Here is a 27,231-nt window from a genome sequence, read left to right as displayed (position 1 = left end):
GGCCAGGGAGGAGGATGGCCGCTCTGGTGCCAGCCACGGACTGTCCCTGCCTCCGTTTCCGGGGCCGCTGGCTCCTGCCCTTGGTGGGGGTCGAGCCCCCGTGGGGGTCGAGCCCCCAGGCCGGTCCCCAGCTGAGGGACGATGACGGCGTGACCCACGCATGTCCGGTCCCTGCGGTCCAGGGCTACAGGAGAACGCCCCTGTCCCGGCCCAGGCTCCCCGAGCTGCGGAAGACGACCCCGAGGTCCAGAGCGAGCCACTGGCCGAGGTCACCCCAACCCCCGCCTCTGGGGCCACCTGCCGGGTCCCGCCCTTGCCTGGCTGCAGGAAAGGAAGGGAAGTGGAGGCACAGGCCTCGGCGGCGGGGGCCCCCCACCGCGAGCACTGACAGGGGCGGGGCTAGGCCAGGACACGCCTCCAAAGCAGCCGAGCCGCCTGGTCCTGGCACCGCGCATGCCCAGCTCGGCGGAGAAGAGAGACCAGCGGAGCCCCCGAGCCAGCGCGCATGCGCGACAGCTGGGCCGGCACTTCCGGGTGAAGGCGGCCCAGGCCGCAGAAGCCGCGGTTAACCGGGGCCTCAACACGTTTTCCGGGGGGTGGGTTCGGGCACCTCCTTCCCCTCCCCCTCCTCGCGGCAGCACGCAGCATTAAATCAACACGCATGCGCCTCCTGGGCCGGCGCAAAAGCGCCGCTGCGCGTGCGCAGCCGCCAGCTGTCACCCGGACTCCCCCCGAGACCCCACCGGGCAGGAGAGGGCGCGGGGGGCGCGAATCAGTGGAGCCCGGACTCCCCCCGAGACCCCACCGGGCAGGAGAGGGGCGCGGGGGGCGCGAGTCAGTGGAGCCCGGACCCCCCCCCCCCGAGACCCCACTGGGCAGGACAGGGCGCGGGGGGCGCGAGTCAGTGGAGCCCGGACTCCCCCCGAGACCCCACCGGGCAGGACAGGGCGCGGGGGGCGCGAGTCAGTGGAGCCGGCACACCCGAGGGCTCGGACAGGGTTTATTAGTTCAAGAGGAAGGAGAAGGCGGCGGCAGCCCCGCCCCCACCCCGCCCCCTCGGAAGGCACTTGGGGGAGGGGAGCGAGGCCCGCGCTCGGGCCTCCCCCCTCCGAAAGCCTGGCAAGGGTGGCACTGCCCCGTCCGCGGGCAGAGCCGGGGGCGAATGCTGCTAAGGATGCTGGTGTTGGGTGCAAAGAGAAAGGCGGGGGAAGTTGGCACAGTTTCACCAAAAGATCCCCCCAAAGGCGCTTTGGGATGGGGGAGCCCCGGCGGACCCCGCTCCACAAGCCGGGCCGGTCCCCTTTGTCCTCCGGTCCTCCCCTTCCCAGGTCCAAGGAGCCGCCAGTCGGGGGAAGGGGTGCGCGTCCTCCCCTGCCCCCCACTCACCCCTTCTTCAGAGGAGTTAATGCTTTCACTTAAGCACCTCCAAAACAGAGAGATAGTGCAGATAAAATATCGAAACAGGGTTCACTCCTTCGTCTCCCAGAGAAATTCAGGGGGGGTAGGAGCAGCATCAAGAGGCACATCCGGTCCCTGCGGCCCAGGGCTGAGGTCCCAGGATGGGCGCGGGGCCCCAAGATGGGCATCGGCCCCTCTTAAGAGCTGATCTGACTCAGGAAGGCCTGCAGGTCCATGTCCCCCATGGAGGGGAAGCCTTCATCCGGCCCCACCAGCCCGTTGGACAGCCCCGAGGCCCCTGGAGGGGCTGGACTGGGCTCGGGGGGCCGCTGAGGCCCCGCCATGAGGCGGGTGATCGCCTCGGGGTACTCCATCAGCATGGGCTCCCCGGAGGCCGTGGGACCCTCAAGGGTCCCTGCCATTCCCTGGTTCAGCAGCTGTTGGAACTCAGAGTTGTCGATGGCCGCCAGGTTGGTGTAGGTGCTGTCGGGGTCCCCCAGGAGCTCGGCCAGATCTCCATCTGTATCAAACTGCAGGCCCAACAGGGCCTCGGACAGGGTCCCCTCCCCGGACTGGGAGAGCTGGGGCAGGGCGGGGGCAGAGGTGGTGGGGGGCGGGGCTGGAGTCAGGGAAGAAGTAGGCGCAGGGGCAGGGACCAGGGTGGGGGCCGGGACCTGGCCAGATGAGAAGATGGGAGAAAACTCCTCCAAGTTGATGGTGTTGAGGGTCGTGGAGAAGGTGTAGGGCTGGGGGTTGGAAGGCAGGCCAGGAAGGACAGCTACGGGGGAGAGAAATGGTCAACGACCCCGCTGGCCACCTCATCCCCCCTCCCCTGCCCTCTTGTAAAGCCTCCTTTAGCTCTCAACTGTGGTCCTATGGTCAGTTGGCCAACAGATGGGGAATTGTGGCCCTCAGGGCAAGTGATGGAGATGACAAGCCTCTACCCTAGGCCGACCAGGTCCCAAACCAACTTTGATTGAATCCCAGACCCCAACCAGAGTCCTCCAGCCCTTCTTCCCTTCCTGGATGGTCTGAGGAGCTCTGGGGAAATCCAATCTTACCTGGGGGCTTGGAAGCAGAGGCTGCAGCACTGCGGGTGGGCACTGCGATGCGTCTGGGGGCTGTCCAGCTATCTGAATTGCCTGCCGGGTGGAGAACGTAAGTCAGGCCTGGGAGAGTTCCCCAGCCTCACCCCTGCGCCCGGTCCCCCAGCTGCTGGGGCTCACCGGTGAAAGGACTGGTCTTCATGATGTTCTTAAAAGTGCCCAAGGTCCTCTTGCGCTTCTCTTCGATTCGGTGTCTATCATCTGGGGGAGAGAAGAAAGTCCACCTGGATGTCATGGACCCCCTATAGGGGAGCTGTCCAGTCCCCCAGAGCCAAGCATGGCATTCACCCCCACCCTGCCTCGATCCCCCGAAGCCCAGACGCATGGAACAGGAAAGATGAGATTAGGCGTCTGGCTGCCGGGACTCCACTCAATTCACTCAATCCACAAGCACCGACCAAGACCTTACTGAGGCTGAGGAGTGTCAAGTCCCACTGGGGTGCCCCTAAAAAGGTGCCCCCATTCCTACTTCATCTCTCCCTGAGTACGTGAAGGCCAGATTGGGAAAGACTTGAAATGATGGCAGATTTCATTCCCCATTCTAGAGACAAGTCCAAGCTTTGGGAGGTGAGGAGGCTTGATGCAGAAATGAGGGGGCTCGAGGAAAACTTCATCCCGGTGAGGGCTGTCCCAGAGCAATGGGCAGCCCCAGTCTGGGATGGGGGTCACCCTGTGTTTGGTGGGGCCTCAAGGTCCCTTCCACCTGCCACAGTCAGGGGAGGGAGCCCCAAGGGAGGATGGAAATAGAGGGGATGTCTAATTAGATAGGGAAAGAGAAAAGAATGACCCAGATTTGATAAACCTAGGTTCACAAAGGGAGGATGGGGCCACACTCACCAATGGGGGAAGTTTGGGGGAAAGCCAATGGTTACCTCTTGGCCAAACAGAGATTGAGATGCCCCAAGGACATCCTGTTGCAAGAGCCCAGCAGACGATGCTAGGGGAGATTAGGCCTCCGGAGATGAGGGCCACAGATAAAGCCTGGGAGCCAGATTTATACCCCAAACCATCCAGTGGAGCTGAGCAGGGGGCCCCTGGAGGTGGGGTGGGGATAACAACCCGGAAAAGGGGCCCGAGGTCAGCCAGGACAGCGGCCTGGCCCCCATCTCTGGCCACCTGTCGTCTCCTGACTGTCAAAAACATCTTCCCTCCCGAGGTCCGACCCCAATGCTACATGGCCCATCTTTCCAGACAAGAGTCCAGCCTTTGGTTCCACATGATGTTCCCAATCTAAAGTTCAGTTGAATCCCACAAACGTCCATTAAGTGTGAGGCACCAGAGAGACAGGTAAGTCCCCCTGCAGGCAGCATTTTGCCAGGGGATGGAGAGCTCACCCGCACGGCACACAATAAAGAGAGGCTGGGGGAGCAGGGATGCAGAGAAAGAGATGAACGATCTCCGTTATACATCTTCTTTCTCCCCCAAGAGTAAAAGTCTTTAGAAGAAGGCACTGAACAACAACGGAGAGCACAGAGAAGAGAGGAGTGGGCCCCCTGCTGCCCTCAGGGAGGTCACTCCACGGGAAGGCTCCCCACCAGCAAGAAAAGAGTCTGGAAACAACAGACCAGGGAGCTCAGCTCCAACTTCTGGCACACCAGGGATCACTGTGTTCCTCAAGGACAGACTCGAAGGGGCAGCTAGGTGGCACAGAGCACCCACCCTGGAGTCAGGAGGACCTGAGCTCAAATCTGGCTTCAGACACTTAATAACTGCCTAGCTGTGTGGCCTTGGGCAAGCCACTTAACCCCACTGCCTTAAATAAAATTAAAAAAAGAAAGAACAGACTCGACCCATCTTGAACTCGTCTGACTGCTGACCATCGGTAAAGTGCCCAGGCTCAGCAGAGGTGAGCGGCTCCAGGTACAGAATGGGGCACACTATCAGGCCTGGCCAAAGTGTTGGCTGGTCTGGGGGAGTTATGTGCATGGCTATAATGGGGATCATGGAGGAAGGAGAGCAATGTAAAAGACCACGTAGATAACAGGTCACACTTGACTAATCCCACTTCCTTTTCTCCTGAAGCCCTAGCACAGTCCTTCTGGGGAAGACCAAGGAGCCACAAGGAGAGGGAGAGCACCTGTGGTTTCCTGCCCTGCAGCATGTCTGAGTGCAGTCCAGTACCTGGGCCGGGGCGAGATCATAGATGGCATGGGGAGCTGCCGAGCTGGGAGAGAGGGCTGACACCTCGGAGAGAGGGACCATCTGAAAGGTCCCAACTGACCAGAATAATGGAAGATGACAGAGGAAAGAACAGAACTGATATGACTTGGGACTTTCAAGTCAGTCACTCCACCTGTACCAGCTACATGTCCACCAAAGCGGGTCACAGCAATGACCGGCTCTTGGAAATCTGAAGTCCTACGTGCAGCTTCAGCAACCTGACAGAAAAGCACCTGGAAACTCAGTGAACGCCACAGCAGACAGGGACCCAGAGTGGACCAGGTCCAGTTCCCCGAAGAGAGCGGCTAGCCTGTCGCTCCCACAACTGCCAGCACTGGGACCCACCAAGCTTCAGGACGCTGGTGAATGAGACCTGGGAGTGACCAGGAAGGAGCAGCCTGTGGCTGATGGGGAAGATATCCAGAGGCCGTCTGGAGAAACCTCTTCTAGAACCAATTGGATCCTCTGACAACAGGCTTCCTGCCCAGACAGTGACTAACGAGGCCCTTCCTGCCCCCAGGTCTGCTGTGAAGTGCTCCCTTGCAGGGCAGATGTGGGGGAGATGGTGCCCAGGCCTAGGGGTGGGGAGGCAGAGGGTGGGGGAACCAGAAACTGCTCCAATCTTAGGGGCTAGGGATGAGTGGGCAGACATAAGAAGGCATGATCCCAACCCCCGCCTCCATTCTGCACTAGAGGCCAAAGCCTTTCTCCGCTCACAGCCACCATCATGTCCTACTCTAAGAGTCTGCTGGGGGTCACCCACTCCAGCCCATCCCCCATTCATCTACCAGGGACCTTCCTCAAGGGCAGGCAGGTTGGACCAGGTCACTGCCCCACTCAATAAATGCAGGGATTCTTAATCTGGAGTCTATCAACCCAGATGGGGACGAACATTTTGATTTCAGATTTGTTTCCTTTGATGTTTTTTGCTCTCATGCCACAAGAAATGGATCATCCTCCAGGCCCTACCCAGGAAGGCATACCTGTACATGACCCCCATGCCTGTGTCCAGCATGGTCCCCATACCTGTGTCTGGCAGATACTGGAACTCCATGGGCTCGCTGAGCTCCCGGTCAGATGGCCGCCGAAGCTGCATGTGGACACGCACCGGGGCCTGCAGGGCCGGCTCCGCATATGGCGGTGTGCGGAACACGATGGCCACCTGCCTGTGCACGTCGGCCTGAGAGAAGGATCCACGTGCCTCCCAGCCTGGCCCAGTGAAGCATACCTCGATGTCCTCTGTCAGGGACACAGCAGATAAGAGGTGCGGCAGCCCCTCCTGGCACTGCCTCCCACATCACCCCCTCCAGGCCCCACTGGCACTGACCTTTCTGCACCTTGTCACAGAGAAGGAAGATCTCATCCCCCCCGAGGCAGCTGCCCGAGTTGCGGTTCACACGACAGATCTTCAGCTCTGCGGTGTTGGGGGCCCCTGGAGGTGCGGGGAGAGCAAGAGGAGCTTGGGGGCTGGGACTCTGATGGGAGCCATGGCACCCCGAGCTCCTGCTTCACCCCACAACCCAAGGAAGATAAACTTTTGATCCCTCCTCCTCTTGCAACCTGCCCCGCAGTCACCCCACCCTCCCTCTTGCCTACTGTGCCAGACTTAGATGCGGGAAGCCCTGGGTTCCAATACTGTCTCAGACATTTATTAACTGTGAGACCCTGGGCCAGTCACTTGGCCTCTGCCTGCCTCAGTTTTCCTCATCTGCCACTTCCCAGGGTCTTTGTGGGGATCAAATCATTATTTGTGAAACTCTCTGAAAACCTGTGTTGTACAAATAATATGCCAGTGTTATCAAAGCAGGTGCAGTTCCCTTTTGTTTTTTCTTTCTCACGAAGCTTCCCTTTTGTTCTGATTCTTCTTTCACAGCACGATTCATGTGAAAACACACTTAATATGACTGCCTGTGAACAGTCCCTACTGTCTGTCATCCTGAGGTGGGGAGGAAGGGAAGGAGGAAAAAGTGGAACCTTGGCAAAACGAATGTTGGACGCTATCTTTATATATAATGGGAAACAAATAAAATACTAAGTACAAAAAATGCCGGCTCTGATCCCCGCTCCAGCCTGCCTGGCATCTGCTACTCTGACTGTTATTAATCCTAGCCTGATGCTGCTCATATTTTTGCCTGCATATGTTGGCTCCTCCCTGGAATGAAAGCTCACAACAAGGGGACTCTGTTCTCCGGACCTGGGGTCCAGTTCAGCCAGTAGCCCAGCCCACAGCGGGTGATCAATCAATACTTTCTGAGCCCTGGGCTGCAAATGCAGAGAATAAAGCTCCCTTTTCCCTGGCCTCTGACATTGCTGACTCCAAAGTCTCCTCCTATTCTTCCTTCTCAGCATCTTTTGCTTCTTTTTTTCCCCCTGTAGGGCAATGGGGTTAAGTGACTTGCCCAAGTGACCTTGGGCAAGGTCACCCAGCTAGTAAGTACCAATGCCTGAGACTGGATTTGAACTCAGGTCTTCTTAACTCCAGAGCTGGTGCTCTATCCACTATACCACCTAACCACCCCTCAGTGTCCTTTGATGAGACAGCACCTGCTGGTGACCCGCCCCCCAACTCTCTCCTTTCCTCAGGGGATCACATCAGATCCATACCCAGGAACTCCTCTAAACTCTCTTCTACTCAATTCAGTACTGACTCCTGAATGTATATATTGTGGACATTTCTGGTTCAGATGCATCAAACACAACATCATCCTGATGCCCTTTCTCCCTGTCACAACTCTGCTGGGTGGGCACCATTGCCCTTCCAGTCCCTCAGGTTCCAGACCTGGACTCGCAGAAGAATATGCCCTCAGATTTTAAAGAAAAGCTAAGTTACAGAGAGGTTAAGGATCTACCAAAGACCCCCCAGCTAGCGGTCTCAGAGGCTGGCTAGGAACCCAAGTCTTCTGGCTCTGGGCCTAAAGCCCATTGCCCACCACACTCTTGTCTCTCCATCATCTGATGAAGAGTCACTGCCTGAAGTCTCAGCATCCCCCCCCCAACACAGCCTAGCTCAGGTTCCTCCCCCGCAATGAAGGTGCCTTTAACCATCCTGGCCCGATCCATCCTGGATTCTTCAGAGCCAGTTCAGATGCCGAACACTTCTTCAGACTAGGCCCCATTCGAACATGTGATTATTTTAAGGTCACAAGTCTGGCTTCTGACCCTCGCCTCCATCTGTAAGCCCCCAACGGGCAGGACCAGGCTTTGTCCACTGGCTCTAGCCACTGGCACATCTTCTCATGCCATGGCCTCACCATCACCTGACCTGGGGGGGGGGCACAGCTTGAGCCTCGCACCAACCAGAAATATCCCCAAATGGACTCAGTCCACCCTCTCTGGCAGCAGAGACAAGAGCGAGACTAGGCTGCATGCTCTCTCAAGACCCCTGCCCCATGCCGCCTCATCTCCCTCCCATCACTCCTGGGCTCCTCCTCTCCCACCCCTCAGTTCGTTGACACTGGTCATTGTCATCCCCGGGTCAGCACAGGTGAGGTCTACACCCGTTGCCTCCACCCCTCCCCACCACCAGTGGCTCCTGGATCTGGGAAATGGTCTTTGGTCCCAGACCTCATCCACACTGCTGATCATATTCTCCCTTGCCTTCTCCTTCTTAGGTCCCTCTGTCTGCCTCTGAGTGTGGGTCGTCCCTCCCCAGCCCCTGTCCAGGGTGTTCTCTCTGACTCTTGGTGTGACATCACCATCCTCCAGTCCCACACCTCCTCTTAACGGACCTGAAACCCAACCGGTTCCACTGCTTTCTCTCCTGACCGCCTAGGCTCCAGATGTGGCTCTCCCTTCTCCAGGGAGCCATCCATGCCCTTTCCTCCATGCTCAGAGCCAGGATAACCAAGAGGCTTCATTGAAGGCACCTGGAAACACCCGCAGGATGCCCAGGCCCTGCTCCCATGACCTGAGCCCACCCAGACACAGGCCACTGTGACTGGCTCCCAATTCCCATTAGGCACTTGCTCAGTTCATTGGGCCTAACTGTGATACCATACGGCAGTCAGGGAGAAATCTAATCCTCTTTTTGTAAGATACAGGGCCAGGAATGCTGGCTTGAGTACCAGGGCTTGTGTTCAAGTCTCAACCCCTGAGCCTCATTCCCTGGGTGATCTCCAGCTAGCTCCTCCTAGAGCCTCATAGGTATGCTGGCCCTGGTATCACCCATGTTCACCTCTCCCCTCTCTACCTAGACCTGGAATCCTGGCCCCGGCCTTCCAGCCCTTCCCTTTCCAACTCAGCTCCACACAGCTTTCATCACATAAGTATCCCCTTATCCCCCCACTCTGCCAAATGATCTCTTTCCCCAGGGGGCCATGCCCATCTAGCTCCCCCTGGCTTTCCAGACTTTTCCCCATTATTTACTTTCAAACAATCACAATCTACCTTCTGGCCAAGTGGGGCTCCCAGCACCCACACAGATGGCCCCACTCCACTTTAAGGTTTGGCCAATGCACCCCCAAGTTTTCCCTGGGTGCCCCAAGCTGGCAGCACTTGTTCCTTTGTCAGACAGTCCTTGGGCATGCGTCTATGGCTTGCCTGTCCTCTCCTTACTTGTTGGTGTGCCATGCTCTCCCCAGAGGCACAGAGAAGTCATGTCATTTGTGACTGTTGGCATCCTGGCCACAACACATTCCCTGCCACTACTTAATGTTGGTGGAACTGACAGGATGTCCTCTCTAAGAGTTCTCGGCCATCCCTCCCCAAAGACACGGCCTCGGGCTACATTCCCTTCCCCCTGGCTGGGACTCACGGTTGTCGTAGATGGGATGAGAGAGGACGGGGGGCAGGACAAGGGGTCTGCCTGCGGGGTCCCGGATGGTCACTTGGAAGCAGAGCCGGACAGCATTCAGGTCGTAGTCTCCACGCTGTTCTTCCAGGGGCACTGTGGGAATAGGGGAGGCCACAGGGTAATGAGGCTCCCACAGAGGGGGAGCCCCTTACCAGGGCTGTGGGGGGGTGACCCCGAGGGGCCGCAGAACAGGAAATCCCTGGGCCAGACCTAGAAGTGGACAAGCTAGCTGGTTAAAGTGAAGAAGGAAGCCTTCCTCAAGACATTTTGAAAAGAACCCATTATAAAGGTCAGAAAATGACTTCCAAAAAGAACAAATAAATTTGGGGGAGGGGGTGGTACTGGGAGCAGGAGAGGAAACGAAAGGTGAAGAGCTGTTAGAAAAGAGGAGAGGGCACCCCCCCCCCCCAGCATCGAGCACTGGAATGTCAGTGGAAAGAGGCACACTTCACCCATCTGGGTTGGGAAGAACACAAGACAAGGGGAGAATGGAACCTAAAGATCCCTGACCTTTGATCTAATGATCTAATTGTTGGGGGGGGGGGGGACAAGACAGAAACAATAGATCTGATATAAACCAAAACATTCCCAGCAGGTCTTTACAGCTTTTTGCTTTAACAAAGCAGGAGAGCCTCAGGAAGTCCTGAGTTCAAAACTGACCTCAGACACTTAACTAGGTAGTAGCTGTGTGGCCTTGGGCAAGTCATTTAACCCCACTGCCTTACAAAAACCAAAACACAGCAAGGGTCCTCAATTAAAGAAGGGGTGAAAAGCTCCATGTATCCTCTGCAGTAACAATAGGAAAAGTTCAGTGAACAGAGAAGATGGGGGTGAAGAGAAGTGGAGAACAAAAGACAGGTAGACTGAGGTCACTGGAAGCCAGCCAAGGGCGGACTAAGAGAGCAGCCCCTGTGGGGCCAGGGAAAGGAGCCTACCCCTCTGGCATCTGAGAACTGGGGGACGCCAGGCCCAGAACACTGCTCTGTCCCCTGGGGAAGGGCTCCTGAGGAGGGCTATGAGAAAGAGGGGATGTGGGAACCAGGAGCAATCCCCCCAAAGAGTGTCTCAAAAGATCCAGAAGCCCTGAGCTGCAGCCAGGCCTGGGTGTGGTGGGGGCATGGGGCTGGGGGCCTCTCACCATTGAAGGGGTTGTTGTTGGTCTGCATGCGGTGGGCGATGGCCTGCTCCAGATCTCGCTTCTTCACACACTGAATCCCCAGGTTCTGGAAGCTAACACCTCACACCTGTCAGGCCCTGCCCCAGCTCTCCGCCCATCCGGAAAGACCCCCTAGCGTGGGCTCCATTTCTCCTGCTCTACGGCTCCCCTTCCCCAAAATGATCTTGGGAGATGAACTTGGGAGGGCCCCCCGACTCCCTGGGCCCTGGGAGGGCCCCCCCTGACTCCCTGGGCCCTTGTAGGCCCTCACCTGTGGATGCAGTGGTCAGGGGAGAGGTCGGCCTCATAGAAGCCATCCCTGCAGTCCTTCCCCACCAGCTCGTGGGGGTGAGGCCGGTGGGGGGGTTCCTTGGTCACCAGGGAGATGCGGACAGTCCCCGGTCCCGTGTAGCCATTGACCTGGGGAGGGGAGGGGGGAGAGTCAGGGGAGGGGGGGCCCCAGGCCCTTATGGAGGGGCGCTGCCCCCTCCCCCGGGTGTGCCCCTCCCTCCCCCTCTCCCCAAGCTCTCAACCTTGATGGTGGGGTGTGTCTTGGTGGTATTGGTGCCACGCTCCAGGGGTGCCCCCCTCCCCCTGGTGCCCCCCTCCCCCCCGGGCCTCTCCCCTGGCTCCAACCTTGATGGTGCGGTGCATCTTGGTGGTGTTGGTGCTGTGCTCCCCGGGGTGTCCCGCTCCCCCCCAGGCTCCTCCCCGGGGTGCCCCCTCCCCCGGCTCCCGACCTTGATGGTGGGGTGCGTCTTGGTGGTGTCGGTGCCGCGCTCCCCGGGGTGCCCCCTCCCCCCCGGGGTGCCCCCCCCCGGCTCCCGACCTTGATGGTGGGGTGCGTCTTGGTGGTGTCGGTGCCGCGCTCCCCGGGGTGCCCCCCCCCGGCTCCCGACCTTGATGGTGGGGTGCGTCTTGGTGGTGTCGGTGCCCGCGCTCCCCGGGGTGCCCCCTCCCCCCCGGCTCCCGACCTTGATGGTGGGGTGCGTCTTGGTGGTGTCGGTGCCGCGCTCCCTGGGGTGCCCCCTCCCCCCCGGGGTGCCCCCTCCCCCCCGGGGTGCCCCCCCCGGCTCCCGACCTTGATGGTGGGGTGCGTCTTGGTGGTGTCGGTGCCGCGCTCCCTGGGGTGCCCCCTCCCCCCCGGGGTGCCCCCTCCCCCCCGGGGTGCCCCCCCGGCTCCCGACCTTGATGGTGGGGTGCGTCTTGGTGGTGTCGGTGCCGCGCTCCCCAGGGTGCCCCCTCCCCCCCGGGGTGCCCCCCCGGCTCCCGACCTTGATGGTGGGGTGCGTCTTGGTGGTGTCGGTGCCGCGCTCCCCAGGGTGCCCCCTCCCCCCCGGGGTGCCCCCCCGGCTCCCGACCTTGATGGTGGGGTGCGTCTTGGTGGTGTCGGTGCTGCGCTCCCCGGGGTGCCCCCTCCCCCCGGGGTGCCCCCTCCCCCCCGGGGTGCCCCCCCGGCTCCCGACCTTGATGGTGGGGTGCGTCTTGGTGGTGTCGGTGCCGTGCTCCCCGGGGTGCCCTGCTCCCCCCCGGACCCCTCCCCGGGGTGCCCCCCCGGCTCCCGACCTTGATGGTGGGGTGCGTCTTGGTGGTGTCGGTGCTGCGCTCCCCGGGGATGCTGCCGGCCGAGCGCCCCTCGCACTTGTAGCGGAAGCGCATCCCCCGCTGCTTGGGCTGCTCGATGATCTCCACGAAGGGGCCCCGGGCCGGGGGCGAATCTGGGGGCGCAGAGCCCGGCTTAGGACCCGCGGGGCCCCCCGACCCCCCGGCCGCCCGGCCCCCGCGCCGCCCCCACTTACCCGAGGCGAAGATCATGGGTAGCAGGTCTGAAAAGAGGGGGGACACGGGGGCACTGAGTCGGGGGCCCCGCCCGCGCCCCGCCCCGGCGGGGGGCCAGCTCGCCCCCGCGCCGGCCCGGGCCCCTCCCGCGCCCCCGCCCCGCCCCGCCCGGGCCCAGCCTCACCCTCCATGGCCGGGGTCCTGGGGGCGGGGCCGGGGTCGCAGCTGGAGCCCCCGCGGCGCGGCGCGCGCCCTACGCCCGAGCCATTCGCCAGAGGCGGAAATGCGCCGCGCGCGCTCCCGGCGTCGCCGCTCGGAATGCGGGGCCGCGCCTGCGCACCAGAGGCCCCCGGGCCGCGCGCCTGCGGGGGCGGGGCGGCGGGGTGCGCAGGCGCGCGCAGGGCCCGCGCTCGGGCCCGAGAGGCTTGGGGCCCCGCCGGCCGCTCCGCGCTCCCGCGAGGCTTCTCTCCGGCGGCCCCGGCGGCTGGGCCCAGGCTTTCGGGCCTCGGTCGCGGCTCCGGGCCGAGGCGGGGGCGGGCGGGGCGCGGCCCTGATTGGCGGAGAACGCGACGCCGTGCGCGATGGCGTCACGCGCCCTCGCGCAGCACGTGGCCCCAGGCCCCTCCGGGAGTGGCCGGAGGAGGCCGGGGCGGAGCCGGCGTGCGGGGGAGGGGCGCGCCTGGCGGGGGCCCGGCTGGGCCCTGCCCGGAAGGAGGAAGCTGGCCCCGCCCCGCCCCGCCCCGCCCCCCCCGGGGCCCCCGGCCTCAGCCTCCCTGGGCAGCCCGGGCGCCCGCCTCTCCCTGCCCCCCGCCGCTGGCAGGGCCCGCCTGCCTCAGGTGCCCCCTCCAGGCTGCCCTTGAGGCCAGACCCGAGGGTGGCCCCGGCACAGCCTCCTGCCGTCGCCCCCGGAGGGGCGCGTTCAGAGGGCTGCGTTTGGCACTCAGGGCCCTCCCTAACCCGGCCGCCTCTCCAGGCATTTCCTCCCACCAGGCCTCTGCCTTCTGGCTCCCAAGTGTTCCTGAAACTCCCACCTCCGGGAAGCCCCCCCCCTTAATTCTGGCGACTTCTCCCCTCCAGTCTGCCCCTGTTGTGCATGCCCGGCTCGTTTGTACACGGCGCTGCGTGGTCTCCGCTATGAAACACGAGGCTCCTTGCGGCCAGGAGCTCCCTCGCACCTCTTGTTTTGTACCCCCAGAGCTCGGCCATGATAAACGCCGAGACGACGCCGGAGGGTTGATGCGCCGCCGCACAGGCCACAGCAGCTGCCTCGGCATTCCGGCGTCTCCACGAGGGAGAGGAGTTGCTGCGAACGCAGCTGCCTTTCGTAGCGGTGGGCACGAAGCCGCTGGAGGCTTTGGCCACAGCATCTGTGGCGAGGAAGCCCCCAGAGCTAGGTAGCCCTTCGCGGAGGCAGCGGTCACCAGTCCTAGCCATTGACCAAACAGCAGCCCAGGTGCGGCAGAGATTAGGGAGGGCAGGGCCAATCCACAATGCACTGGGACCGTGAAGGGCCGCTGTATAAAGCTCACAAAGGCAGCATTGCCTTAGAGGAAAGATGAGAGCAGGCCAGCTTGGCCAGAACTGAGAGGACCACGGATTCCTCTGGTCACTTCCTCAGGTCACTTGATGATCACAAAAACCTTGCCCAGTCCAAGGATTATCTTCAGAATCTCCTCCTTAACTCTGAGAAGTTTATGATCCCAGACTTCTTCAGGGAAGGGAAAAGAAAAACATCTCCAAGAGCTTCATATCCTTGACTAATGGGCCCAACTTGATGGAAAGATTATTCTCAATTCACTAGGACTAGAAACCTAAGAAACTTATCTGGGCACTGAGTTGTTTTGGCAACTTGGTCAGGATCTGCCAGGACATGACGAGGGTCAGACTTGAGTCAAGACTCTCTGACACTAAGTCCACTTCACCACTCAAGAAACTGCAGTCACTCCCACTTACCTGGAAGAGCAAGTACCAATTCCCCTGTTTAGCATTCCAAGTACGTCCAACTGGGGCCCATTCTACCCTTCCAACCAGCATATGACTCCCCTCTACCCACTAGAGGCCAGTGTTTAAATCTTACTGTTCCTCCCAAATGCTCATCTCATTGTTGAACCCCATGCTCCCCCATCTCATTTTTGACTTAAAAAAAACTTTTTTAAAATTCCAAATTTTAACAAGAGATAGAGATTTCCATGTATAGAGCTCTGCTGCTGTTTGTCCTTTCTTGAAGAAAACCATGCCATCAGGAGGTGATGCCCTGACATGCAAGTGAATTGGATTTGAGTGAGGGAGGCTACACTAAGTCACCAGCTCACTTTCTCCTCCAGAGCCAACTGGGTCCAGGGGCCAGATAGGAATCAGGTTGACTGCAGATGGTTCTGGGTGCAGTGGGAGACCCTGGCCTTTTAAAAACTAGGTCTTTCCCAGTTCAGTTTGATTGAAGCAAAGCCCATTCAGTCATTAAGGTTAGGTAAGAGAGAAGTGAGGAAAAGAGGCCACTTTGACTAAGCAAAAAAAAAAAAATACTCATTTCTTTTCTTTCTTACTTACCTTAATCATTTTCTCTTGTGCACAATTTAAGAAAAGTCTATAATAAATTTGTTGGATTATATTCCAAGCTGTCAAGCTTCTCTGGGTTGGATTATATTCTCTTCTCTGCATTTCTAGCATTACTTTAGTGACCCTCTCTTCTTTATGTTCTTTTTTTTTTAGCAGTAACTACCCCAAATAAACAAGACAAAAACCACATGATCCTTGGAACATGGTGGAACCCAAATTCACCCATATGCCATTTCCTTACCTTGCACTGCACCTGTGTCAGAAGGTGGGGAACCTGCTTCCTCATTGCCTCTCTGGACTTGTGGTGGTTCAGGGTTCCAAGTGATTTTTCTTTATCCTAGAACTCTAGGTTTTCTCGGAGATTCAGTTTGTAGTAGTGCCTTTCCCCAAGATGACCCTATTTGTGCCCCCCATATTAGAATGCAATCTCACTGAGGGCAGACACCATGATCCTTTTGGTTTTTTTTTTTTTTATCCTGCAGTGCCTAGCATAGAATGGATATTTAGAGGATTGTGGAAGCACAGTCCTGATGAGATGGAGAAATGTACATGAAAAAGGGTAGGGAGACTGTGGAAGTAGACCCTGCTTCAGTTTTCTCTTTTCTTTCTCCTGTTTCTATAAGGGATGGTCATCTAGGTGGGAAAGATGGGAGAGAACCATGGGAAAAGATAGTGGACTAAAAAGATGTCAATAAACTCTTTAAATTAAAGGAAACACTGGTTGAATGCTTATTTGTATCAATCTCTTTATTGTATATATTTGAATATATATATATATATATGGATATATAGTTTTTAGCATTCATTTTTTTTTTTAGGTTTTTGCAAGGCAATGGTGTTAAGTGACTTGCCCAAAGCCACAGGGATAGGTAATTGCTAAGTATCTGAAACCAGATTTGAACTCAGGTACTCCTGACTCCAGGGTTGGTGCTTTATCCACTGTGCCACCTAGCCACCCCTAGCATTCATTTTTTGCAAGATTTTGAGTTCCACAGTTTTTCCCTTCTCTTCTTCCCTTCCCTCCGATAGTGAGCAATTATACATTTATATATATATATATATATATATATATATACATATGTATATCTATATATACATATGTATATATATAATCATGTTAACCATATTTCCATATTAGTCATGTTGTTTAAGAATTAGAACAAAAGGGGGGAAAATGAGTTTCTGTTCACTTTTTAAAGCTGCCTCTTCTAAAGAGAGAATGTACCCTGCTGACGAATCTCTTTTCCTCTCTCCTCACTGAATTTTGGTGACACAGTTCTCTCCTGGTCCCCCTTCTACCTGTCTAACCATTGCTTCTCAGTGCTCTTTGCAGGCTTATCATCCCTATCGTGGTCTCCAACTGTCTGAAGATGTCCCCTGAACCTCTGTTCTGAGCTCTCAGATCTTTCTCTAGCCTCTCTCTTGTTCTCATCATCTTCTCTGGGTTCTGGTATCATGTCTACACTAGTGACTGGCGAGAACATTGGGTCAAATCTAATACGATGAAATTCAGTAAGGATCAATGGAAAGTCTTGTACGAATATATGAAGGTAAGAGGCATGGGTGGAAAGTCATTGTTCTAAAAACAATCTTGGGGGCTGAGTGACCTGCAAGCTCAGAGCAATGTAAAATTCAATCTCATCCTGGGCTGCATTAAGAGGGGCCAAGCTCCCAGGGGCAGGGAAGGGACCACCCTTCTAGCTTCTGCCCTGGTCAGCAAGCATCCAGAGGAGTGTGCTCAGTATGGGCACCACAGTGTAAGAAGGGCATCAGTAAGTTGGAGTCTGTTCAGAGGAGAGAAGTCAAGGGCTTGGAGTGATGCTATGGTAGTATCACTGAAGGAAGTCAGGGGTATGTGTTCAGGGATAACTGGAAGGGAAGAGAAAGCAATTCCAAAGAAGCAGATTTAGGTTAGGTGTCAAGGCAAAGCTTCTGGGCAATTAGAGCTGACCCGAAGCATCCGGGACTGTCTTGGGAGGAAGCGGTGGATCCCATGTCTTAGTTGGTCTTTGGGTAATGGATGCCCACTTTGTGGGTATGCTTGAATGCAGATTCCTTACTGTAAAGGTTGGACTAGAGATCTAGTAGCTGAACTGCCTTTCAGTTCTCAAATTCTGTGACTTATCTCCTAAAGAAGGATTAGTTTCCATAAGAGCCTCTATTTCTCCTAAATATCAGGACTAAGGGTGACCTATCCTTTCTTTTTTTCTTTTTCTTTTTGCAAGGCAATGGGGTTAAGTGGCTTGCCCAAGGCGTCACAGCTAGGTCATTATTAAGTGTCTGAGGCCAGATTTGAACTCAGGTCCTCCTGACTCCAGGGCTGGTACTCTATCCACTGCACCACCTAGCTGCCCCGGGGTGTCCTATCCAAAGGACATATTTGTTGAGAAGTTCCTAGGGAAGTCACTCCAGAGATCTGTTAGTAATCTGGTCCTAGATTCAGCAGCTAACATGAAAAAGGGATTAACAGGGTTCAGAATTGGGCAGAAAGCTTGGAACCAAGGAAGGATGTGTTTTAATTGAATTTTTTTATAAATCAAGTTGGGGGCAGGGGGAAATTACCTTGCAAAGTCACCCATGAACAAGAAGACTTCACTCCTCTCTTGGCTTTTCCCAGCTCTTACTGCAAAGAGTTTTTGGCTAATGCAGAAATTACATGAATTATAAATGGATTCTAAATTAAATTGGTGAAAAACTTGGATTTTTTAATCAATGACTGTATCAGAAGAAAAATATGACCAATGAGATAGCTATGAAATCTTAGGTTTTCATTTTCTCATTCAGACTTGGTTGGTTTTAATCAAAGCTTAAAGCTGGGAGAGACTTCAGAAATGGGAGGAGATTTAGGACAGGTAATATAGAATTGATCAGCCTAGATAAATCTAATAACAGAGTACTGGAACTGATTGGACCCTTTGTTGTCATGGTTGTTGTTCAATTATGTCTGATTCTTTGTGACTCCATTTGGGGCTTTCTTTTCCTTTTTTTTTTATTTAAAGCAATGGGGTTAAGTGACTTGCCCAAGGTCACACAGCTAGGCAATTATTAAGTGTCTGAGGCCAGATTTGAACTCAGGTACTCCTGACTCCAGGGCTGGTGCTCTGGCCACCTAGCTGCCCCCTCATTTGGGGTTTTCTTGGGAAGCATACTGGAGTGGTTTGACATTTCCTTCTCCAACTCATTTTACCAACGAGGAAACTGAGGCAAACTGGGTTAAATGATTTGTAGGATCACACAGCTAGTAAATGTCTGAGGCCAGATTTAAATTGAAGAAGACCATTTCTGACTCCAGGCTCCACGTTCCACACACTGTACCATCTACCTGCCTGAAAGAGCTCTTAGCATATGGAATATCAGAAAAGATAAGAATCAAGGGACATCTACTATAGAATATCAGTATTGGGAGTGACCTTAGACTGGGAAAGACTGGGTAATATAGGATGTCAGATAGGAGGGGGACCTTTTATGGTCAAAGCTGGTTAGGGGCCTTAGAATGTGGATTAGCAGAATTGTGAGTGACCTTAGAACACAGATTAGAATTTACTGATGCTCTTTTAACTGTCAGATCCAATGGCCTTTTCCAATCCTCATTCTCCTTGACCTCTTGGCAGCCTTAGACAATTTTGGTTGCTCTTTCTTGCTACTGTCTTTCCTCTTGACTTTCAGGACACTTCTCTCTTCCGGTTCTTCTATGACCACTGTCTCCTTTGCTGGATCCTCTTCTGGATCATACCCTCTAGCCTCGAGGTTCTTATGTCCTGGAATCTCTTCTCATCTACCTCTCTACTTCACTTGGAGATGTTATCACTTCCATGGATTGAATAAGCATCTCTAACTCTCCTGTCTCAACTCTGATTTCCAATTTCACATCTCTTGACTGCCTTGCAAGACATCTTGAACTGGATGTCCAGTAGGCATCTTAAATTCAATATGTCCAAAACACAGCTCATTGCTTTTCTTCCAAAATCCTCCCCACTTCCTACCTTCTCTATTACTGTAGAGGCCAACACCATCCTCCCAGTCAGTCCCTTAGGCTCCCAAACTAGAAGCTGTCCTCCCCTCCCCCATTCACTACGGTGCCGAGAACAGCTGATTTCACCTCTGCAGCATTTTCCCATGACGCCCCCTTCTCTCCTCATCACCACATACCTAGACTACTACAGTGGCTACTGAGGGGTTTGCCTGCCTCAAATATCTCCCCACTCCAGGCCTTCCTCCATTCAGCCACTAAAGAGCAGCTCCCACCAAATCACGCCCTACTCAAGAAGTTCCAGAGGCTCCTGTTACCTCCAGGATCAAACAGATTCCTCTATTTGGTGTTTCTTGTACCTTCCTCTTTGATCCAGTGATATGGTCTGGCTGGTCCATGAACAAAACCCTCTGGCTGCCTCTCATCCCTGGAACATGGTCCCTCCTCATCTGTGACTACTGGTTTCCCTGTCTCCTATGTGTCCTAACTAAAAGCCCATGTTCTACAGGAAACCCTTCTCTTTCCATCTTAATTCTAGTGCCGTTTCTCTATTGCTATTTTTCTTGTATAGTGTGTATGTACGTGTTTTTGTACATTGTTGTTTGTCTTTTGGGGAAACCCCATTGGATTGGAGGTTCTTGAGGGTGGGGACTGCCTTGCACCTTTCTTTGTATCACCAGCATGGAGCACAGTGCTGAGAACTTGGGTGCTAGATAAATGTCTACTGGCTGTCTGAGAGCTGAGAGGGAATGAATAAGAGATGCTCAGGATAGAACCTGAAATGTCAAAGCGCAGGCCTTGGCAGACCACAGAAGGCAGACTGGCTGGCCCTGAGAAAGCCCATCCAAGGTGTGAACATTGCAGAAGTGGAAGCGAGAGAGAACTATTCTCAGGTGTGGATGGATGTTGCAACATGCCATGGACTCCTACGGTGTGATGGGAAGGACCTGAGGAAAAACATATCCAAAGTGATCTTTGAGTAAAGACTGATGGAAATGACATTGTTAGAACTTGTTAGCTTAGAGACGGCCTTGGAGACGAGCTTGTCCAGGCTGGCGTGGTCCAAGAACCACTGAGGTGGATGGGACATCAGAGCAATAAACAAAGAGAGATAAGTGTGACCCTGGGGCAGTTTGTATTGTGGAAAATGCAATCTTTGGGGAGTCAAAGTTTCAAATCAAGACAATCTCCCTGAGCCTCAATTTCTTCATGAATAAAATAGTGTAAGGGTCAGGGTGTTAGACTCCAGATCTATGATCCCAGAAAGATATAGAATGTCTGACTGGGAGGAGTCTAAATATGGAGAATGTGGACTGTCAGACATGTGTTTTTTTAATTAATTTTTATTAAAGATATTATTTGAGTTTTACAATTTCCCCCCAATCTTACTTCTCTCCCCCACCCCTACCCCCCATGAAAAGCAATCTGTCAGTCTTTACTTTGTTTCCATGCTGTACCTTGATCCAAATTGGGTGTGATGAGAGAGAAATCATATTCTTAAAGAAGAGACAAGAAGACATCTAAAGAAGTAACAAGATCAGACAATAAGATATCTGGTTTTTTTTTCTAAATTAAAGGGAATAGTCCTTGAACTTTGTTCAAACTCCACAGCTCCTTATCTGGATACATCTGGCACTCTCCTTTGCAGACAGCCCAAAATTGTTCCCGATTGTTGCACTGATGGAATGAGCGAGTCCTTCAAGGTTGATCATCACTCCCATGTTGCTGTTAGGGTATACAGTGTTTTTTCTGGTTCTGCTCATCTCACTCAGCATCAGTTCATGCAAATCCCTCCAGGCTTCCCCAAAATCCCATTCCTCCTGGTTTCTAATAGAACATTAGTGTTCCATGACATATATAGACCACAGTTTGCTAAGCCATTCCCCAATTGAAGGACATTTATTTGATTTCCAATTCTTTGCCGCCACAAACAGGGCTGCTATAAATATTTTTGTACAAGTGATGTTTTTACCTTTTTCCATCATCTCTTCAGGATATATACCCAGTAGTGGTATTGCTGGGTCAAAGGCTATGCACATTTCTGTTGCCCTTTGGGCGTAGTTCCAAATAGCTCTCTAGAAGGGTTGGATGAGTTCACAGCTCCACCAACAGTGTAATAGTGTCCCAGATTTCCCACAACCCTTCCAACAATGATCATTATCCTTTCTGGTCATATTGGCCAATCTGAGAGGTGTGAGGTGGTACCTCAGAGAAGCTTTAATTTGCATTTCTCTAATAATTAATGATTCAGAGCCTTTTTTTCATATGGCTATGGATTGCTTTGATCTCCTCATCTGTAAATTGCCTTTGCATATCCTTTGACCATTTGTCAATTGAGGAATGGCTTTTTGTTTTAAAAATATGACTCAGTTCTATGTAGAAATGAGTCCTTTGTCAGAATCATTAGTTGTAAAGATCGTTTCCCAATTTACTACATTTCTTTGGACCTTGGTTACATTGGTTTTATCTGTGCAAAGGCTTTTTAATTTAATGTACTCGAAATCATCTAATTGGTTTTTGGTGGTGTTCTCCAACTCTTCCTTAGTCATAAACTGCTCCCCATTCCATAGATCTGACAGGTAGACTAGTCCTTGATCTTCTAATTTTCTTATAGTATTGTCTTTTATGTCTAAATCCTGTAACCATTTGGATCTTATGATGGTAAAGGGTGTGAGGTGTTGGTCTAATCTAAGTTTCTTCCATACTAACTTCCAGTTTTCCCAGCAGTTTTTATCAACGAGTGAGTTTTTATCCCAATGGCTGGACTCTTTGGGTTTATCAAACAGCAGATTACTATAATCATCTCCTGCTTTTACACCTATTCTATTCCACTGGTCCGCCACTCTACTTCTTAGCCAAACCCAAACAGTTTTGATGACTGATGCTTTATAATTTTAGATCGGGTAGTGCTAAGCCACCTTCCTTTGCACTTTTTTTCATTAAGCTCCTGGCAATTCTTGGCTTTTTATTTCTCCATATGAATTTACTTACAATTTTTTCTAACTCATTAAAGTAATTTCTTGGAATTTTGATTGGTAGGGCACTAAACAGATAGCTTAGTTTTGGTAGAATTGTCATTTTTATTATATTAGCTCTACCTATCCATGAGCAGTTGATATTTGCCCAGTTATTTAAATCTGATTTAATTTGTGTGAGAAGTGTTTTATAATTGTTTTCAAAAAGATTCTGAGTCTGTCTTGGCAAATAGACTCCCAAGTATTTTATATTGTCTGAGGTTACTTTGAATGGGATTTCTCTTTCTAGCTCTTCCTGCTGTTTCTTGCTAGACATATATAGAAAAGTTGAGGATTTATGAGGGTTTATTTTATAACCTGCAACTTTGCTAAAATTGTTGTTTCCAGTAGTTTTTTTTTTTTTTTTTTGGATGATTTCTTGGGATTCTGGACTGTCAGACTTGTACAAATCAATTGTCAAAGCTTAGGTCACTCAGTCAAGAAGAGCAGTTCTGGGAGGGAGCTGTCCAAACGGAAAGGGCCTCTTTGATTATAGAAGGGAAAATTATCAGCTAGTCATGGGCTTTAAAAGACAGGCTATGGAATGTGATCACGGCGGGGTCCGTCCAACATTTGTTAAAACTGCTCCATGCCAGACCCTCTATGAAATGTGGGTTAAACAAAGAAAGGCAAAAGACAATAACTGCCCTTGAGGTTGCAAACATTATACTGTGTGAGGCACAGGAATTAAGGGCACTAGGAATGGTTTCTTGCAGAAGGTTCAGACTTGAAGGTTGCCAGGAAGGCCAGGAGGATGGAGATGAAGAGGAAGGGCCTCGTTACTCTCTCTGGTCCTGGGAAAGCCTTGATGGACAGTAGAAAACAGAATAGAGAAAAGTATGGAGAGGCCTGAAAATACAGAACATGGTGTTGGAACTAGATGAGACTTTAGGGCAGGGACAGGGAACTTGAGACCAGCAAAGTCATTTAGCCTGGTGCTGCCAGAACAAGTGCAGGTGGGACTTAAAACTCAATAAATCTGGAGCTTTTTAGAATGAAATAATTAAATATTGGACCAAATAGAGCAGGCAAATGATGTTTTAACTATCCAAATGGCCCTTGGTACCAAAAAGATTCCCCACCCCTGCCTTAGGACGAAGATCATAGAGATGGAAAAAGGCCTTCAAACAATCACTGTGTGTGGCATTGTGTGGGCACTGGAAACACCAAGACCTCCAGGATCTGACATGCTGTCAAAAAGTGCAACTGGTACACATATAAATATATTCTATCTACATTATGGATGCCCCACAGAGAATGTAAGAGTGACCAGATTCTAAGATCATAGAACATAGAATGTAGGGATTGGCTGGGCGTGTCAGAACTGAGAGGGACCTTGGAACATCTGAGCTAGGAAGGGTCTGAGATGGGACATCGTAGACTGTCAGAGGCTGGGGTGACCTTAGAGGGAGGTTATCTAGTCCAGCTCCCTCAAGACACTGAGACTCAAGGAAGGGAAGTGAATTGACCAAGACCATATGTAACCTCCTTGATGAATTTACCATCAGTGTGTTAGCTAACCTTGAAGCCATGTTCATCCTCAGTGAAGGCAATTGAAGACATGGCTGAAAACATCATACTAAAAAGCATGAGAGTAAGGACACAGCCTTGTTTCACTCCATTGGTGACTGGGAAATCTCGAGAGCATCATCCACTATCCAGAACCCTGGTAAGCCCAGCACCATAGAACCGATGAACAATATTGATGAACTTCTCCAGGCAACCAAATTGTGACATAATTTTCCTCATGAATGATAGTCTCGAAGGCCTTGGTCAGATCCATAAATGTATAACATCTCTGCTCTGCTTCTGGCATTTTTCCTGGCATTCTTGGACAGTAAACACCTGTTCCTCGACCCTTTCTGAAGCCACACTGGCTCTCAGAGAGGTGACCATCTTTCAGGTGAAGCATCAACCTAATGAGGAGGACTTTGGCAAGAATCTTATCAGCAATGATTAAAAAATACCCCTGTGATTGTCACAGGATAAACTATTCCCCTTACCTTTATAGAGATGGACGATGGAGGCATCCTGGAATACTTGGAGGATAACTTCTTCATGCCATGTAACCTGGAAAATATCAGTTAACTTTTGGATGAGCAATGGACCCCCCCACCTTGTAAATCTCAGTTGGAATAGAATCACGTGACAGGAGCCTAATGGCATTCGGAGTCTTCTTCAGTTGGAACTTCAGCTCTGGACCAATTGACTTCAACTTGAGGTAAACAGTCAGTGGCTTCTGCATTGATCAATGATCTGTCAAGAACACTATGGAAGTTTCAGCCCAGCTCTTTAGAATCTTATCCTTATTACTAATCTTTTTCTTTTGGGGAAGGCCATGAGGTTAAGTGACTTACCCAAGGTCACACAGCCAGGCAATTATTAAATGTCTGAGGCTGGATTTGAACTCAGGGACTCCTGACTCCAGGGCTGGTGCTTATCCCACTGCACCACCTGGCTTCCCCCATCCCTATCATTAATTAACGTGGCTCCATCAGCACTGTAAATTCTTCCAATTTGTAAAGGCTCCAAGCCAAGGCCAAAGTGGAGGGAGTGTTGGTGCAGGATCTTCTGTTTGCTGATGACAGTGGGTGTCCTCAATGCAATCTTGAAACTGAGATTCAATGAAGCATTCTCTGCTGCTTCTGCTCATTTTGGTCTAACAATGAACACCAAGAAAACCCAGGTGCTCCATCAGCCAATACCACACTATCCATATGGGGAACCATCAATTCCAGCAAATGGAGAAGTTTTGAGGACCGTGGACCAAGTTTACTTCCTTTGGAAGTGTCCTTTCCTGGGAGGTTAACATTAACCATGAGGTTGACACTCGCATTGCCAGAGTTAGCTCAGTATTTGGGAGGCTATGAAAGAAAGTGTAAGAGAGAAGAGGTATTAGACTGACTACCAAACTGAAGGTCTACAGAGCCAGGTGCTGACCTCATGGCTATATGTCTGTGAAACCTGAATGGTCCACCAGTGCCATGTCAGGAAACTGAATCCTTCCATTTAAATTGTCTTGGGAAGATTCTGAAGACCACCTGGCAGGAAAAGGTACCAGACATTGAGATTCTTTCTCAAACTAAACTGCTGAGCGTTCCAATATTACTACAGAGAATGCAACTATGATGGGCTGGACACATTAGGATGCCAGAAGAACTCTTGCCAAAAAGACTATTTTGTGGAGAACTCACACAGGGCAAACTCAGAAGTGATATCAGGACACCCTGAAGGTCTCTCTTAAGAGCTTTAGAATTGATTATATAGCATGGGAGACACTGGCACAGGAGAGCCTAGCATGGTGTGCCCTCTTTGGTGAGGGGGGCTGCCCTCCATGAGGAAGGCAGAATGGAAGTAGTTCAAAGGAAACATGACATTTGTAAGTTTAGAGTACTTAACCCAAGGGGCTCACATGAACTATTTGTGTCTGATCGGAGGTAGAGTGTTGGGAGTTCGTCTTGGTCTGATCAATTGTAGTTGAACACTGTAATTCATCTCTAACATAATGATGTCATTTTTGTCTTCCATAACAAAGGGTAAGAACTAACCAACCATATAACCTTCTAACCTCTTTAGGATTTCTTTTTCACATCTCTTCATATGACCATCTAATGTGACACTTCCTTCTCCTAAGGAACTCACAATTAATTTCTTTTGCTTAGAAAAGCCAAATTGGCAATGAATTGTGCTAAAAATACAAAAGCACATTTGCTCTGCTGAAATACACGAATTTACTGTGGGAGAAATCTGTCATAGAAAGATGAGGCTTGTTCATTCTTTGTGCTGGTGGCAAAAATGTTTTTCAAATTAGAATGGGTCACCTCCTGGTGCTGCACCGCCCCCTCCCCATTCCTCATGGGTCAGTATTTGCTGCCATTAGTTTTGGTAAATTAAAAACAAATAAATCCAATAACTAGTGTATTTATTGACAGCAGCAAAATGACCTATGACCCTGGGCAAGTCTGAGTTCTGCCTCCTGGGCTCCTCACAACCCACTTCAGGTGTGGAGACCCTTGGTCCAGACAGGACTGGAGCTGCCGTTGGTGTATCCAGGCCATGTGAGCTAGCAGCTAGGTTGTGTGTGAGCCGGGTGTCTTTAGGAGTATAAATTTGCCTTTTAGGTGATGGGGTTCAGTGACTTCCCCAAGGTCATTATTAAGTGTCTGAGGCTGCATTTGAACTCAGGTCCTCCTGACACCAGGGCCGGTGCTCTATCCACTGTGTCACGTAGCTGCCCCCTCTGATACTCTTTAATTCTACATTTCCATCAAAAATTGTTTTCTCGGCCTCTAATTGAGGTCAGTGAGCCTGATGTTGGCCTCCGGCCTCCCGGGCTGCGTCTCCCCAGTCATACACTGAAGGCCGCTCCGTCTGGGGTGGGGGTGGGGACAGCCCGGGCCCCTCCAGGGAGCCGGGTGAGCTTCGGCGTGGTGTCACGGCCGCCCGGAGAAGGCAGGGAGCCGCCGGGCATCTCTAAGAGACGGAACCAATTCTCATCCCTGTGACACGGGAGAGACCCCATGTTTTAGCCGTGTCACAGGCCTCTGGCACCGACATACAACACGGAGCCAGAAGAGGAGCTGAGGCCGGATCCTCCAGTAACTGCGCCTGGATGGGCAACATCCTGAAGCTCTGCGCTGGTCCCAGGGATGACCTCATCCTCCCTCAGGCCCCACAGGATGGCTTTGGTGCCCGGCTTCAGCCTGAGCAATGGTGGTCACCAGATGCCCGGTCTTCCCCGGGCCCTGGGAGCGGGGTGCTGGGCGGGGCCCCCCGTGTGTGAGCAAGGGGACGCCCGGGGAGAAGGAAATCGGCGCCAGTCTCCCGGCTAGAAAGCGGCAGGACCCGAACTCGGGCCCTCGGAGCCCAGGCTCAGCCTTGGCCTGCAGTTTGACACGAGGCCCTTAGGAACGCGCCGGACCGCTGTCGGAGCGCGTCCCCCCTTGGCAGGGAGGGAAACCGAGGCCCAGTTGGACTGGCTCCTCTGCTCCCCGAGGGGCAGACGCGGGGCGCTACAGCCGCCTCCGTTCCCCGCTCGGCCCGGCGGGCCCGGCCGGACCTAGGGGACTTCCAGGGCCCGGGCCGGAACGACAACAACGCGTCACGTGGCCGCGCCCCCCACGTGACCCCGACGCGCTCCGACGACGTGGCATGAAGGACCCCGCCATCCTCCAATCAGGCGGCCCGGCGCGAGGCCCCGCCCCGCCCCCGCCCCGCCCCGCGGCCTCCCCGCGAAGGCCGCGCCGCCCGGCCGCCCGGAGCCCCGGCGCTCCCGAAGGCGGCCCGGCCTCGCCGCCCGC

The 27,231-nt window shown here is 53.2% G+C and overlaps 1 protein-coding gene and 1 long non-coding RNA gene across 2 annotated transcripts; one reads left to right on the top strand and one right to left on the bottom strand.

The window, feature by feature from the left end:
- Positions 1 to 979: 979 nt before the first annotated feature.
- On the bottom strand, positions 980 to 12,725 carry RELA (RELA proto-oncogene, NF-kB subunit). Its single transcript, XM_074231056.1, has 11 exons — positions 12,576 to 12,725; positions 12,412 to 12,438; positions 12,179 to 12,330; positions 10,884 to 11,032; positions 10,595 to 10,686; positions 9,418 to 9,549; positions 5,992 to 6,096; positions 5,691 to 5,903; positions 2,625 to 2,705; positions 2,460 to 2,540; positions 980 to 2,176 (listed from the first exon to the last, which is right to left on the bottom strand). Exons 1-11 carry the CDS (start codon positions 12,580 to 12,582, stop codon positions 1,596 to 1,598), a joined length of 1,620 nt encoding a protein of 539 aa, XP_074087157.1. The 5' UTR covers positions 12,583 to 12,725; the 3' UTR covers positions 980 to 1,595.
- Positions 3,593 to 4,854, top strand: LOC141518768 (uncharacterized). The gene is made up of 3 exons (XR_012477283.1): positions 3,593 to 3,791; positions 3,931 to 4,350; positions 4,527 to 4,854. It is a non-coding gene; the product is annotated as an uncharacterized LOC141518768 (long non-coding RNA).
- Positions 12,726 to 27,231: the final 14,506 nt, after the last annotated feature.

The sequence above is a fragment of the Macrotis lagotis genome, chromosome 3 (assembly GCF_037893015.1).
Source record: "Macrotis lagotis isolate mMagLag1 chromosome 3, bilby.v1.9.chrom.fasta, whole genome shotgun sequence".
Taxonomy (NCBI): domain Eukaryota; kingdom Metazoa; phylum Chordata; class Mammalia; order Peramelemorphia; family Peramelidae; genus Macrotis; species Macrotis lagotis.
This window is presented reverse-complemented; position numbering and strand designations above follow the sequence as displayed.

What these genes read in the sequence shown, in the direction of transcription:
- RELA (XM_074231056.1), bottom strand. An exon ending in CCTGACCACTGCATCCACAG is followed by an intron (nt 10,687 to 10,883) that starts GTGAGGGCCTAC and finishes GTGAGGTGTTAG; the next exon opens with CTTCCAGAACCTGGGGATTC. An exon ending in CTGTGACAAGGTGCAGAAAG is followed by an intron (nt 5,904 to 5,991) that starts GTCAGTGCCAGT and finishes TGTCCCTGACAG; the next exon opens with AGGACATCGAGGTATGCTTC.